This window comes from Cricetulus griseus, chromosome 3 (genome assembly GCF_003668045.3).
Source record: "Cricetulus griseus strain 17A/GY chromosome 3, alternate assembly CriGri-PICRH-1.0, whole genome shotgun sequence".
Classification (NCBI taxonomy): Eukaryota; Metazoa; Chordata; class Mammalia; order Rodentia; family Cricetidae; genus Cricetulus; species Cricetulus griseus.
Window position 1 is genome coordinate 194314450 of NC_048596.1, and position 16727 is coordinate 194331176.

General features: G+C 44.2%; 1 protein-coding gene across 1 annotated transcript in view; it reads left to right on the forward strand.

Moving 5' to 3' along the window:
- Window positions 1-4283: 4283 nt before the first annotated feature.
- The window catches only part of Hsd17b2 (hydroxysteroid 17-beta dehydrogenase 2), a 71771-nt gene continuing 59327 nt past the window's right edge, over window positions 4284-16727 (forward strand). Inside the window, exon 1 of the mRNA XM_027410776.2 lies at window positions 4284-4548. Within this exon, the coding sequence (XP_027266577.1) occupies window positions 4284-4548 (265 nt within the window). The remainder of the gene's footprint in view (window positions 4549-16727) is intronic.

Consider the following 16727-nt stretch of genomic DNA (forward strand, 5'->3'; position numbering starts at 1 on the left):
TTTTATTGTTGCCCATTTTGGGAAATCCTTTCCTTCAGTAAATGTGATGGGTAAGTGCCATTGTCAACCCTAACAACTGTGGAAACACACTTTTGGGTGGGAACACATTTCTGGGTGTGTCTATGATGGTGTTTTCAGAAAAGTAAACGAGGTGGGAAGGCCCAACCTGAATGTCACTGGTATTATCCCTGGGCTGGGGTCCTGGGATGAATAAAAAGGAGAAGCCAAGCTGAGCACCAGCGTTCACCTCTCTGCTTCCTGACCATGGATACCCTGTGACCAGTGCCTCACACTCCTGCTGCCATGTCAACTCCACCGTGATGGACTGTACTCTCCAACTCTGTGCCAAAATCATCTTTCTTTCCTTCAGTTGTTTCTTGTCAGTTATTTTGTCACAACAACGAAAACAGCAACTAATAAGTAAGCTGTCACTTTCAGAAAGTATCTTCTGAAAGGCTTCACCACCCTCAGAAGGTCATAGCACACTGACCCAGGGACATCATTAACAAGAATGACTTGATACATGTGACAGGGTCAGGGGCCCTGAAGATAGCCCAGAATTGACTCCGGGTGAAGGAGCAGCACAGTTGCTGTGGAGACCCCAGCATAATGGAGATGCCAACACTGTGGGATGAGCACCAAGGACTGTGAAGTGAAACTAGCCTTAGCCCAAGAGACAAGCAGTGTGTGTGTGTGTGCTGTGGAGGGCAGAGTCAGAGGTGGAGTTGCCCACGCCATTTGGAGCCCAGGAGACTAAGAGTCTGTGACATCAGACTATGAACTATTTACACTTCGGGACTTGGGTTTTTCTTTTATTGTATTATGTTTGTACCCTTGATCTTCATTCTTAGAGTAAGAAGTAACTTATTTGCTTTTTTTTTATTTTGCAGGAAGCCACAATTAAAAGACTTTGAATTAAAAAAAAGAATGACTTGATACAACTGTCCCTTCTTGGGAAGATAGATAAAAGCTTGCCAGATATAGGATATTAACCATGTAGGGATGGCCTTGAGGGCAGTTCCAGGTCAAAAAACGAGAAGACACAATGTCACAACTGAGAAGTCCTTGCTGAGAGGTTGGGTGATTCTCAGATAGGCAAAGACTCTGAAGTTCATAACTGAAAGAGTTCTGGTATCAGAATGACATGAATTAGGTTTTTGTCTGGAAACTCTGCAATTGCACGTTGCTGGGTTGGCTAAAGGCCTTCCTTCCTACCCCACTGATAGGGTTAGGGGAGTGTTGTGAGCAGCAAAGGGAAAATACCAGTGCAACCATGGCTCACAGCAGACAGGTAGGGCTTGTTCTTGAGCTCAGGAATCATACTCTAATGAAATAAACAGAAAATGTCTCTAAGAGTAAACAAATCCAGAATTGTGAACTGAGCTATGTGTGACAGAGGGAATGGATGAGCAGATGACACCCAAGCTGACATCTTGTAAAGGGATGACAAGGGAAGAGCCAGGTGACAAACTGAGTAGGAAAATAAAGGAATGGGAAAGGCTGAAAAGGATGTCCCTGCTGCCCAGTGAAAAGGGCTGAGAGGAGGTGAGTGTCCTCCTGTAACCGTGAGCCAAAGGCTTCTCTTTATGACTGTACACCAGTGTTAGGCATGGTGTAAGAATTAGGTCCTTCACGTTTTAAAACAGTTCCATGGAGGGGACAAGCCCAAACCCCCATTTTACTGAGTAGGAAACAGGGTCCAGACTGATAGGCAACTTGCTCAAAGCTCATTGCTAGTAAGTGGTGGGCCATTGTACGGCACCATTCCCATTTTAGGTTGGGAAATACCTATGCTTGTATTTCTGTGTTTTACAGAGGCAGCTTTCTCCCAATTGTGGGGGCTGCCTGTAGAAGAGTCACCTGGTGTCAGGTGAGTATGAGTCTGTTTGGTCCAGCCCCTATACAGAAGCCACAGAGCCAAGATCCCCAGAAAAGAGCCAAAGCTAGTCTTGTATGCCCATGTGGGAAACCATTCACCTACTGGTTGGTAACAGAATCCTCCTGATCCTGAGAGGTTCCCCCACCCACCAAATGTCTGTCTTCACAGTTAGCACCAGGATGGACTGGGGTCTGTGGAAGGAGAGAAGAAATGTTGGGGCCAGGCAAGAATTCCATGGTCTCCCCACCCTAAACTTCCTGATCTAGAGCCAGCAACAGCTCTCTACCTCAGATGTCCATGAGGCTGTGTGTGGAGATAACTTGTCACCACCCCCAGGGTCTCTCATTATGATCTGTTGACTTCCACCATGATCCCACAGCACAGTGTAACTCAGATTCTTGCTTCTTAGCCCCTGGGTATTGAACTAGCATGTGTCCTACCTCATCCTCCTTTTAAAGCTGCTCTGGCCCTGGGGGAGAGTCTCCTATGAGCCAGAGGCTGATATCTCTGACGTCCCATTTAAGGCTGTGCTGCTGGGTTCAGCTTGAGCAAACCCTGCTGCCTCCCTCTATATCCATACTACTAGGACCCTCCCACAACTCCTGCCCCTCTGTGCACTGCACCTTGCTCTAGAACCAATTCTAGGACAACTCTATATTCTGTGGGGCACTGTGTTCTACCACACCTTTTGCCTTTTGTTCTCTTTCTATTTAAACATGCAATTCCACAGCCTTTCTGAGGTCCTGTCTAGGGTTCCAGGAGAGGCACACTGTTATTTAATTGCTGGAGAGACAGAGTGGAAGGAATGGAAGTTCCCTAGGCAATATTACCCCATCCTTAACAACTGTGGGTACTGGAATTGTGTTTAACTATGAGTACCTGAACTCAAAGAGAGAGCTCATCTTTCCCCAATCTTCCCAGTGTCTGCCTGTTATTAGAATCCTGCATCCTTCCTAGACGGATGCCAGCAAGCACCAGGACCATCAAACCCAGTGGGAGATCCCCTTGGCTATCAGTATGGGGAATGGTGGTCTCTCTCTCTCTCTCTCTCTCTCTCTCTCTCTCTCTGTGTGTGTGTGTGTGTGTGTGAGAGAGAGAGAGAGAGAGAGAGAGAGAGAGAGAGAGAGAGGTATACATATGCACAGGTATGTGTGCACATGGTTTATCGTAGCTGGATGCACATACATAGGGATTGAGATGTCTTCCCAGTCCTTCCAGGATGGCTCTTGAGCTGGTGAATCACAGATTTGTGTGTACACAGGTGAGTGTGCACATGGTAGATTTACCTGAATGCATATGCATAGGGACTTAGTTATCTCCCCAGTCCTTACAGGATGTCCCTTGAGCTGATGAGTCACAGGTATATGATCCAGATTACTGTCCTTGAATACGTGCAGGCTCTCCCAGCTTGAATTTTCTTGTTCACAAACTGAGTCTAACAAAGGATTGTGTAAGTTGCGAGCCAAGCAAAAGGAGGGGGGAACTAGTACAAGAGGGGCTGCTTTTCTATGTTGTACCTAAAGCAGTTAGTGGCTAGTTCAAAGGAAGTGCTCAGGGATCAGCCTGTTTGACTCAGCTGCTGCATTTAGGCTCACTTCCTAAACTCTCTAGTGTGGGTTGGATTGCCTCTCTTTTTTTTATTGCTACATGAACAGAAACATCATAAGGACAACTTATTTGGAGACAGAGTCCTATTATCTAGAAGAGAACCTCTACCAGAGTAGAATGAAACAGTATTGAGATTGGTGTATGAGTTGTAAGAAAGCACTGCCCCCTGACAAGACACAGGCACCTACCATCTCCCACTAAGGAGTCTCTTCCTTTTGGTCCACGGAGCTCTTAGCCTGTCTCAGTTGGCAGTAATCCTCCAGATGGACCAAATCAGGGATGCTGCCTCCTTAGACCTCACCTTCCAAGCTTCATTGATTACCTGGATAACACACACACACACACACACACACACACACACACACACACACACACACACACACACACGGAGTTAGAGAAAGGACACAACAAACACAGAGAGGGAACATCCAAAGGAGATTATATCCTTGTAATTCTAATTCTATCAATCATTACCTGAATAATCAGCTCTCAGATGGGGAGGTCACAAATGCCTGAAATGTGTATGTTTGCTTGTGAGCAAGTGTATGCGTGTGTTGAGTGCTTTAGGGGAATGAGCAGGTAGGTTGGGTCTGGTATCTATAACACAGTACAAAGTTCAAATGACCTCCTGGGAGTAGTTTTCCCTATCATTACATTTAACACGTCCACTCAAAAGGTGCGGGGGCTGTTGTCCCCCTCCCCTCTCGACTCTCCCTTCATATAAGCCCAGCTGCCTCCAGCTAGCTTTTTCACACACACTACTCACTGACCCAGAGCAAGTGAAGGCCAGTGGAGAATGAGCCCGTTTTTCTCTCAGTCAGCATGGCTCTGCTTAACTGCCACTGCAGTGCTGGGGGGCATGCTTTTCTACAGATCCAAGAGCCCAGGGAAGCTGTGGAACCAGGTGCTGTGCCTTGCTGGCCTCTGGGGAGGTGCTTGTCTGCTCAACCTGTCCCTCCTCTGGAGCTTGCTTCTCTTGTCGTTGTCCTGTTTCTTCTTGTGCGTGTGTTCATCCGATCAAGAATTCTTACCTGTGGATCAAAAGGCCGTGCTGGTTACAGGTAAGTGGTCAGCATTATTGTGATTATCACTTGGAGCAGGATCTGACACTCTGCCTAGGTGGGATGTTGTCAGATTTGGCTTGAATGTAAAATACTTAATAGTGAATGACAGACAGCACACTCCCAAGTGGTTTTCACTGGGATTCTTTTTTTTTCCCGGTGTCCTTTCATTTGGAAGTGTCTTGGAAGTAGATGGTGGTAAAGCAAAAGGTGACAGTTGGTCAAGGTCATCCATCTATACAATGAGTTTGTTAGTTTCCTAGGAATAAATATTAATGAATAAAAATGGCATCTTTCCATGTGTGTCATTGTATCAGGAAATGCCCAACAGACTTCTTTAGGCTTAGGGACTCTGTTCAGAGCTGAATACTCACGTAGGATTCAGGTCTGGTCACCCCGCTACTCACGCAAGGAAGGTGGCCAGGGCAGTTTCTGCATAGTGCTGTATGTCTAGGCACTCCACAGCGCTTGGCGCCTTTGCAGTTTGCACAGCTGCTATCAGGAATCGCAAACATCGTGTCCTGCTTGAACCTTTTCTCTACAAGTGTCATTAGTGTGTTAGTGCTTCTTAATTAGATCAAGTTAGCAGTGCGTGCCCAAATCTAGCTGCTCATTAGCTGAGCTGCCAGCTTTTTGCTTGTTTTGTGTATTACTCCATTGTAAGTGTGAGGCCAAATTAGATTCCTTGGAGTTGTAAAACAGGTTTGTTTGGTGGTGAAGTTGGAACCTGGAAAGGACTATAATTAGAATTCCCCAAAGTTATCCTAACCCAGAAAGGCCTGGAAAGAAGAGGAAAGGCCATTAGCAGAGGAATCTTGTGAGGAGGTGGTTACCCCTGCGTGGGGATGTCATCACTTCCCACTGTGGCCCCTGGGTGTGGTTGGGAGAAAAATCACAGGTTTGGTGATTCAGTAAGAAACAGACTCTGAAGTTTTTATCTTTTTCTATTTTTACCTTTTATCTTAAACCCAGAAACAAAATTCTTGCTTCACTTGAGCACAGTTTGGTTCTTGCTGGGGTGTGGGGGTGCAGGAGATGCATTCCCGAGAGTTTAAAAGCAAATAGTGTTGTCAATCAACAGGGTTTTCACCTGGGTGGATGCCTGGTGTCACCTGGAAGCCTGCATCTGGGGCTCACTTGAATCTTCAGATGGACAGTGGCTGGGAAGAAGGCAGCGTAGGAAATCTTGGTTGAGTCTGTACAGGAGTACAGTCTGGAATCATTCTAGCTCAAAAATAGCTGTTGCATGAAAGAATATAGAACCTTTAAGTACACTGGAGATGTCTCTGTCTGTCTGTCTCTCTGTGAAGATCAGATGTTGATCTCGGGTGTCTTCATCAGTCACTCTGCATCTTAACTTTTGAGACAGGTCTCTCACTGAAGCTGCATCATACCTGTTGAATACACTGGCTTGCAAGCAAGCCCTGGAGATCCTTTTGTCTTTGGCTCCTCAGTGACAGCATTTCCTACCCTGGCTAGCTTTTTACGTGGGTGTTAGGGATCTGAACTCTGGTTCTCATGCTTACACAAGTCTTTTCCCCCTGAGCTATCCTCAGCCTCAGCAAAAAATAGTTACAGCATCCTGCCAGTCATAGGATCTCCTGGAAGTGCAGAAGCCATGGGGTATCAATTCAGGGTTTAACACTTGTGTGGTTGACCTACGAGAGGGGGCAGCTCCAGGAAAACTCAAGTTAGATGAGAAAACAGGAATCTGCACCCATGTGTCTTGTCAACACCCAAATCTAGTGAGCATCACCTGCCCGGTGACTAATCCCCCAGAGAAGTTCTTTGGAATGTTAGAGCAGCACTACAGACATTTGAGAGACACTAGAATGTCATTTGCACAATGAAGGTACAAGTTTGCTATTGTTCCTGGAAAGGTTAAAGATCTTTACTACATGGAGAAATTTGGACCTGGGGTTGGAGTTCAGGGGTAGAGGAATTTGTCTTGCTTTTGCTAAGATCCAGAGTTCAACCCCCAGCACCACAAACAGCACAGAACAAACACGAAATAAAAAACAAAAACAAAAACAAAAAACCCAAAACCAAGAAAAACAAAATAAAAATAATCAAAACAATAAAAAAATGAACCAATCAACCAACCAAAAAACAACCCCCCAAACCAAAAGCTTCAAAACAAAATGGAAAAAGTTAAAATGAGTTTGTGACAACACTTGAGCTCATTAAATTTTCAAAAAACAAGATTTATTTTTTATTTTTGGCTATGTGTGTATGTTGAGGGTACGTGCTCTTGAGTGCAGTCACTCTAGGAGACCAGAGTGGGAGTCAGATCCCTGGATCTGGAGTTATAGGTGGTTGTGACTGATCTCCCATTCTCTGGCAGAGCATCAAGTACTGTTTTGTTTTGTTTTGTTTTGTTTTGTTTTTTTTCCTAGGTAGGGTTTCTCTTGTAGACCAGCCTGGTCTGGAACTCACAGAGATCCTCCTGGCTCTGCCTTCCGAGTGCTGGGATTAAAGGCGTGAGCCACCAATGCCTGGCTCAAGTACTCTAACTTTCGAACCATCTCTCTAGCCTTAGATTTTTAAAATTGTGTGTGTGTGGGGCCACTCGTCACAGTGCACATGTTGAGATCAGTGATCAGCTTTGGGAGTCAGTTATCTCCTTCCACTATGTATTTTAGGCTTGTTAGCAAGCACCTTTACTTGCTGAACCATCTCACTGGCCCCAAACAATCTAAAAACAAACAAACAAACAAACAAACAAACAAATCAAGCCAGAAGATTCCCTGGGTTTAAAATCACTGTTTCAGGCAGCCTTGGATTTTAGTAGGTGTAGGCTAGAGGAAGGAAAGTGACAGTATGTAAAATGTCACAGGCATTATCCCTTTATCAGAAAATGCTCTTCAAGAAGTGATTGGGGGTGGGAGGTGCTGCAGAGATGACTCAGTGGTTTAGAGCAAGAGTCCCTGCAGAGGACTTGCATTTGAGCCCATGTGGCATGCCTTACAACTGCCTGGAACTCCAGATCAGGGTATGTGACATCCTCTTCAAGGCTCCACCCCCCACACACTTACACATAATAAAAAAATAAAAATATATTATGGAAGGAAATAGCCTGGCAGGTGAGAACACAGCTCAGTGGCTGAGTCCTGGCCTAAGCTTAATTCCTAACAGTGTAAACCAAACCAAATCAAACCAAACCAGACTGAATTGAATTTTGTGAAGAATGGATACAATCCAAGCCATATTTCCAGCACAATATTACTTAAGACAGCTACATTTCCAAAGCAGCCAAAATCCATGGTATCTCCTTTGGGTGTAGTAATATACAACCATGAAAGGTGACAGACACAAGGGGAGTGAGCTGAATGTCTGGATCATGTGGCACCCTCTTTAGGTCAGGCTGGAGCTGGCAGGGAAACTGTAGTAAAAGATTGTCAAAAAATTATTTTGTAAAGATATGCAAATGAAAGGAGAAATTGTAAAGGACTTTGCAAATGGCTGCAGTAGAGCACACAGTGGCTTTTTATGATGTCATACTTTTCATGCATAAAAATATTTAAAAGAGAATCAAGACAAGATGGTAGATGCCTGTAATCTCAGCATAAGAGTTCAAGGTCATCCTTGGGTATGTAACAAATATGAGATCAACTACATATACTCTGTCTCAAATAAACAAACAAGAGTACAAAAGCATTTGGGTCCGGTGGTGTAGGCTTGTAATCCCAACTATTTGAGATGCTGAGGCAGGAGGATTACAAGTTTAGCAAAACGTTTTCTCAAAATAAAAAGTCAAAAGGCACTAGGAATGCAGCTGAGGCCCTAGCTTCAATTCCTAGTACTAAAAGAGGAAATGAAAAGATAAACAGGGATTCTTTATAGAGAGATAATACTAAATAGAGCTTTGTTTTCTACTTCACTGTGGTTCTAAGTGAAAGACAATTACAAACTCAACTTTGATAGGATGTCTTCTCCCTTTTTGAGTCCTTCATTTCATTGTGATGTTCAAAGCTACTTGCCTCTCAAGCAATCTAGTTATATTAAACATGCATAGAATATTTGAATATGTTTGTCTTCGAGATATCCTGAAACAACAATGGTCATTTGTGTTTTTAAATGACTGTAAAGTTAAATAAGAGCAGGTCAGTATGATTGCAAAAACATCTCAAGCACCAAAAGAGGGAAAAACATTTGAAGCCAGAAGCTCATGCCTGGGTCCAGCATCGACTTCACTTGAGGCTGGGATTCTGAGAGGAAGACTCTGAGGCAAGGTTTAGGAAGGTTTCCAAGAAGCAAAGCAGACAGGGAAGGGGTCAGGCCAAGTGATGAAGTCCTCTGAGCATCACTTCATGGTCATCCTGGACAGATGTGAGTCACATCTCAGAGCTGCCCATACTGGGTATAAGTATCAGGGAGCTGTAAGTATTTGACATTGCCATATTGTCAATCATTAGACAAGGATAATGCTTTCCCCTGCCGCTTAGCTTCTGAGCACTTTTGGCTCCAGCAGTCACTAGTTGTGACTCTAGCATCGTCTGATGTGCCATGAACCCATATGCACACACAAATGGTCAAGGGCTCCAGCACAAGTCTGTTTTGAACCACGTGTCTTTGGGCCCCCGTTAGCAGCTTTTGAACTTCCGCTGTTCCATTGTAGACTGGAAATATTACTTAGCCACATGCAGCATACTATCACAGTGAGGTTAATGGGGGTCAGGGAGAGTGATCGGCCTGTGTATGAGGCTGGGCAGAAGCAGGCAGGAGGAGGAGCAAAAAGAAGGAACAAACAAAGCAGAAGGAAAGGATGACATGTAGACAGAGAGAAGGAACAGTCTTTTATCTAGTCAATGAGTGTGCTGTGTTTTGTGTGTGTGTGTGTGTGTGTGTGTGTGTGTGTGTGTGTGTGTGGTGTCTATGTGCATATCATGTGTGTGCAGGTTTCTGGCAGAGGGCATCAGATTCTCTGGAACTGGAGGTACTCACTGTTGTGAGACTACTGACCTGGTATTGGGAAGCAGACTGGTATCCTCTGGAAGGACAGCCAGTGGTCTTAACTCCTGAACCATCTCCCCAGCCTTTCAATAAATATTTACTAAGAAAGCAGTGTGGGTCAGCTATTCTCCAGGAGCAAGGGCAGAAGATTTAGAAAGGCATACAGTCTGCCCCCTCTAATCCTTAACTTTGGACCTACTCTGGCTTGGGATCTCCCTCAGACTGTCCCCACCCCACTACTCATGTGAGGCTGTGTCAAACTTGATCCTCAGATCCTTTGGACTTGGTGGCAGAAGAGCAGGCAACTTTGATTTCTACTTTCTTGTTCTTTTTGTGTGTGTGGTGCTGGGAATTGAACCCAGGGCATCATTTTAGAGAAGAACTCTACACCTGGCCACACCCTTAAACCTGAATGATAATTTTACTAGCGAAGTAAGTGTGTGTATGTGTGTGTGTGTGTGTGTGTGTGTGTGTGTGTGTGTGTGTGTGTGTGTGTGTTCTCAGGGAGTGGGGAATAGTCTCAGAACAATATCTGCCTACCTAACTCATTGTAAGCTTCCTGAAGGCAGGACATAGGTCTCTTCTATGTTTGTGCCAGCCTTCTCAGAGAGTAGTGCATTAGACTCAGAACAATGATAATGAGTGAACAAGTTTGAATGACTGATGAAATGTCCCCTCCCTTTTGTGAAAGTATTGCCCAGTTTGACCACTTGCTTAGGTACTTATCCACTGGTTCTTTTTGCTGGAGTCACCTGTACAGAAAGGGCAGTGTGACACAGCCAAACTCTTGGAGGCCCCATTGTTCTGTGGTGATTTAACTGTTGGCATGTTCCAGACAAGACTTTGTGTAGGCTTGGTCATAAGCACCCTCTTACCTACCCAGGTTATGATACAAATAGAAGCTTCTTTGTCCCACACCAGGCCTGAGGATGTCCTGCATGTTTGCTGGGGCTTTCCTAATTACTTGAGTTTGATTTCTGCTCCAGCTCTACCAACTATATTCTCTTTCCAAGAAGGGTTGCCTCTGTAGTCCTGTTAGTACAGGACTCTGCATTTTTGTGTTTTGTGTTCTCTGCCCCTTGACTCTTGGCACTTCTTCCCCTGAAGTAATCTGTCCTTTGTCCTCTAATTTTCCTGGATTCTCTACCACAGGGCAAAGCCTCAGTGTGAGCTCTGGTTGAGCTACAGCTCCATGCACTCAGTGCTGTGTCTTTGGAAGTCACAATACCTAATTATGCTCCTTTGACCACCCTTGAACCACAAGGTTACATCATAACAGCCATATTTATTTGAACAAAGTTTTTCTATTCCCTTATACCATTTCTCTACAGTTTCCAGAATCATCTCCATTCTGTTCCATTTTCTCCAACCCATTCCTTTGAGATGTCAATTCAGAATTCTCAGTATGTGCCCTCTTGTTATGAACCATAAGAACAAAATGAGAGGAAACTACGCAGGATCAGTGTAAGAGTCTCCACACAAAGGAAGCTATTGTTTTGTTTGGTGGGATCCATTCATAGCCTTTCTTCCTGCTGAGTGAGTCTTAAACCAGTGGTGAAGGGTTGAACAGGCAGGTGGATCAAGATGTCAGCCTTGTTCCTGCTAGGAGCACTGGAGGACTTCTCTATGGTATGTGGTATTAATGGCATACCCAGTGAAAGCAGGGTGAAAAAGTTACAGTTTTGCTCATAGGGTGGGGCTTAGCCTGGCCAGCTAGGAGGTCACTGGCTAGAGAGGAGTGCTTCTACATGGCCCTCTGTGATTCTGAGATTCCTCCTCAGCCCCAATTGTTTTCTTTTTGTTACCTTTTTAGTTCTCTGCTAGAGAGAAAAAGAATTTTGCGTCAGGCAAGTTACTCATATCCAGTTCTTTCTGTCAACTTACCAGTCGGTTATTTTGCTCCCCTTCCCAGAAGCTGGAGAGGAAGGAGCTAGAGGGCAGCTAAGAGTGTCACAATCATGTATGTCCCCCACGTTGCAGAGAACATAACAAGTGGGGATGACGTTCCCCCTGCACCTTAGGTTCAGGAAGCTAATGGAGGATAACTTGTGTAAGAATGACCCAATGAGGTTTGACGGTAAACACAAATGGAAGCATTGGCGGGCATAGATGCTCTCTCCCTGCCACAAGTCTAAATCTTTACTGGTAAGACACACAACATGTAAATGGAGATTGCTCACTACCTGCGGGCTCTTAAGTAATCAGCTTAACCTTGTCGGAGTTAATTTTTCTTGTGTAGGAATGAGGATTGCTTTCTTTACTGCATATTAATCAGTTATGAACATATATTGCCGACTAGCACAGATTAGATGATTCGTAAACAATAGTGCCCTTCCCCCTTTCTGAGCTTCTGAAATCCACCCAAGCCCTTGACCAAGGAGGATGAAGGGTGATCAGCGCTCGGCTGGGTCACTTATTAATGCTGCTTCCATATTAGCTCCATTCACTGCTGCCCTGATCCTTTGTTCTCTTGCACTCTGCCCATTCCTTGGTCAACCAGAACTCTTTCTGTAGCTAACTTGTTTCTTCAGTTCTTGGCCCAATCTCGAGTTTTTACTTATAGATGCTTTTCTTACATGTCCAGGATTTATATCCCTGGCTTGGTGCTGTGTCTGCCTTTGGTTATTTCCTTTTTAAGCCCTGGTTCCTCTGAGAGCTCCTGAACAAGCAGAGTTATAAACAAACAACAAGCAACATGGAGGAGAGAGCAAATGGGCTGAGAGAGACCTCTGGACACCATGCAGGCATCAAGAGTACTCACCAGAGAGACCTGCTTTGGGAAGCACATGGGACCAAGCTGAAAGGAAGGCATCTGGGGAAAGGGAGGCATTTTGGAGGCAGTGATTTGGACCATGGAAAGAAGAAGTTGAATATGCCAAAAGGACTGAGAGGTGGATGGAATAGATGAAGCAGGAGCTGAGGGCGTCTCCAACTTTGTCCTATTCAGCTCACAGTGAAAAGCTATGGGTTAGAAAGACAGTTTGTTTACAAAATGTGTCTTCACTCATCCATGATTATAAGCTATTAGGAGAATGAAGTGATCTAGAGTGTCCCAAATGCTATGCTGGGTACTGTACCTGGCCACACAACACACACACACACACACACACACACACACACACACACACACACACAGAGAGAGAGAGAGAGAGAGAGAGAGAGAGAGAGAGAGAGAGAGAGAGAGAGAACACTACCATAGGAAATCAGACTAGACAAAGGATAGAAAGAGAGAGAGAGACACAGAGACATGACAGAGATAGAGAGGACAAAAACACCATCTATTCTCTGGACTGGGAGAGGTAGCCTCTTGCTCTTACCATGCTCTTCCTGCCAAGATCAGTTAGAGCATTCCTGGTTTGCTCACTCACCACCTGTATGAGCAGTCTCAGAGTATTGGCCTGTCTTTATCTTCCCTCTTGAACACCTGTTATGGAATGGGGGAAGTTTGACTCACAAGGAAATATTTGGTAATGTGCGGCTAGAACGAGAAGTATGGAGATATGCCATATCTAGTGATAAGACTGGACCACTGCCAGAACCTTCCATAGGGGCATGGAGCAGTCCCCATCACAAAGAACAATGTGATATCTTTATCAATAGCTCTGAGGTTGAGACGATTTGACCTACTACAATATGAGCCTTGTAGAGCAGGGACCACAGCATGCACATGGATTGTGGTGTCTCCAAGAGCCAGGAATAAAGCAAGCCATGATGGGCACCTGAACATAACAAAGAAAGTGGAATCCAACTGACCTCAAAGAATAGACTCTGGGACGACTTCTTCTCTGTGTACTCTGTGCAGGCCACTGGGAGGTTTGGAAAGAAAGGTCACAAATCCAGTCTCAGGCTCATCATCCCTTCATACCAGAAGCTGAGGCAGGAGGATTGCTTGTGGTCTGAGATCAACCTGAATTAAAGTAGTTCAAGGCAGTCTGGGCTGCAGAGTGAGACCCTTTATTAAAAAGGAAAGAGAGAAAGAGAGAGAGAGAGAGAGAGAGAGAGAGAGAGAGAGAGAGAGAGAGAGAGAGAGGAAGGAAGGAAGGAAGGAAGGAAGGAAGGAAGGAAGGAAGGAAGGAAGGAAGGAAGGAAGGAAGGAAGGAATGCTGTTGGCATTCTGTTCTGACTGGTCCTGCAGCCGATAAGCCCCAAATAAACACACAAAGATTCATACTAATTTATAAATTGTCTGGCTGATGGCTATGGCTTCTTACTGGCTATCTCCCTCTTAATTATTAACACATTTCTATTAATCCAATATTTCCATGTGCTTTTGGCTTACCTGGTAATGCCCTGGAATGTTACTACTTCTGCCTCTACATGGCCAGTTAGTGTTTTATTCATCAAACAATAAGAGAAACATATATACAGAAAAACATTCCCCATTGTCCCCTTTTCTGTCTAAATAGAAGGTTTTAACTTTAACATAGTAAAATTATATGTAACAAAACTGTTATCAAGAAAGAACTATAGTTAACAATATTTAGTCCATTAACATTTGGCAAAATTTAAAGAAAATATTGTCTCATCTATCCTATTTTTATGAGTCTAAACTTTTATATGTAACTTATCTTTTATCATAACTAAGGAAAGCCATAACCATAACTATCTGTCTTCAACTTCATCAAAAACCTCAGAAGGATAATGTATAAACTCTAGAATCGACAGAGACATCTCACTGCCTGGACAGTCACCCAAAGATTCTCTGTAATGTTTGGAGCATCCATCTTCAGCCCATAGGCCATAGCGTGTCTGGCAGACTTCTTAGAGAATCAGGAAAGTTGAAACTGTCCCCACCTGTATTGGCAGTTTGTCAGTCAATTTTTTCTCTGTGTCCAGTAGAATGTCTGGTAGACTCCTCCATGAAACAGGAACCATGCAGGACTGTCCCATCTTTTTTTTTTTTTTTTTAGTTTTTTAAAATATATTTTTTTATTGAAACAAGCTTCTTTTACATGTCAATCTCAGTTCCCTCACCCTCCCCTTCTCCCTTGCCCCCCCCAACACCCTATCCCAACCCCTATTTTCTCCCCAGGGAGGGTGAGGCCTTCCATGGGGATCTTCAAAGTCTGTCATATAATTTGGAGCAGGGCATAGACCTTCCCCATGTGTCTAGGCTGAGTGAGTATCCATCTTTGTGGAGTGGGCTCCCAAAGTTCATTTGTGTACTAGGGTAAATACTGATTCACTACCAGAGGCCCCACAGATTGCCCAGACCTCCAAACTGACATCCTCATTCAGAAGGTCTGGAACAGTCCTATGCTGGTTTCCCAGCTATCAGCCTGGGGTCCATGAGCAACCCTTTGTTCAGCTCAGCTGTTTCTATGGGTTTCTCCAGTCTGATCTTGATCCCTTTGTTCATCATTCCTCCCTCTCTGCAACTGGATTCCAGAGTTCAGCTCAGTGTTTAGCTGTGGGTGTCTGCTTCTGCTTCCATCAACTACTGGATGAAGGCTCTAGGATGGCATATAAAGTAGTCATCAATCTCATTATCAGAGAAGGGCATTTAAGGTAGCCTCTCAACTATTGTTTAGATTGTTAGTAGGGGTCAAACTTGTAGATCTCTGGACATTTTCCTAGTGCCAGAATTCTCTTTAAACCTATAATGGCTCCCTCTATGATGGTATCTCTTTTCTTGCTCTCCTCCATTCTTCTGACTAGATCTTACTGCTCTCTCATGTCCTCTTCCCCCCTCTTCTTCTCCCCCTCTCTTTCTTCTAGCTCCCTCTTTCCTCCCCCATGCTCCCAATTAGCTCAGGAGATCTTGTCCCTTTCCCCTTCTCTGGGGGACCATGTATGTCTCTCTTAGGATCCTACTTGTTTGCTAGCATCTCTGGCAGTGTGGGTTGTAGGCTGATACTCCTATGCTGTATGTCTAAAATTCATATATGAGTGAGCACATACCATTTTCGTCTTTTTGTGACTGGTTACCTCACTCAGGATGGTTTCTTTTAGTGCCATCCATTTGCCTGCAAATTTCAAGATTACATTGTTTTTTTCCTCTGAGTAGTACTCCATTGTGTAAATGTGCATTTTCTCTACTCATTCTTCAGTTGAGGGACATCTAGGCTGCTTCCAGTTTCTGACTATTACAAATAATGCTGCTATGAACATGGTTGAGCAGATGTCCTTGTTGTATGAATGTGCATCTTTTGGGTATATGCCTAAGAGTGGAATTGCTGGGTCTTGTGGTAGACTGAGTCCCATTTTCCTGAGGAAACTCCATACTGATTTCCAAAGTGGCTGTATGATTTAGCACCCCCACTATCAGTGGAGGAGTGTTCCCCTTTCTCCACATCCTCTCCAGCGTAAGCTATCATTGACATTTTATTTTAGGCATTCTGACAGGAGTAATATGGTATCTCAGAGTTTTTATTTTATTTTATTAGTTCAAATTAGGAACAAGCTTGCTTCAGATGTCAATCCCTTCTCCCTCTCCCTCCCCTCTCCCCAACATCCCACCTGCCCCTAGCCATCCCCCCTCCACTCCCCAGGCAGGGTAAGGCCCTCAAAAGGGGCTCCCCAAAGTCTACCACATCTCAGAGTTTTTTTAGTTGTATTTCCCTGATGGCTAAGGATGTTGAACACTTTCTTAAGTGTCTTTCAGCCATTTTAGATTCTTCCACTGAGAATTCTCTCTACCCCACTTTTTAATTGGATTATTTGGTGTTTTGGTGACTAGCTTCTTGAGTTCTTTGTGAGATCAGCCCTCTGTCAGATGTGGGGCTGGTGAATATCTTTTCCCAGTCTGTGGGCTGCCATTTTGTTTTGTTAATTGTGTCCTTTGCCTTACAAAAGCTTCTCAGTTTCAGGAGGTCCCATTTATTAATTGTTGATCTCAGTGTCTGTGCTATTGGTGTTATGTTCAGGAAGTGGTCTCCTGTACCAATTCGTTTGAGGGTACCACCTACTTTCTCTTCTAAGAGGTTCAGTATGGCTGGATTTATGTTGAGGTCTTTGATCCATTTGAACTTAAGTTTTGTGCCTGGTGACAGATATGGATCTGTCTGCAGTCTTCTACATGCCAGCATCCAGTTATGCCATTTGTTGAAGATGCTTTCTTTTTTCCATTGTATAATTTTAGCTTCTTTGTCAAAAATCAGATTTTCTTAGGTGTGTGGGTTAATATCAGGGTTTTTTTTTTTTGATTTCATTGGTCTACTTGTCTATTTTTGTGCCAATACCAAGCTGTTTTCAGGACTATAGCTCTATAATAGAGCTTAAGGTCA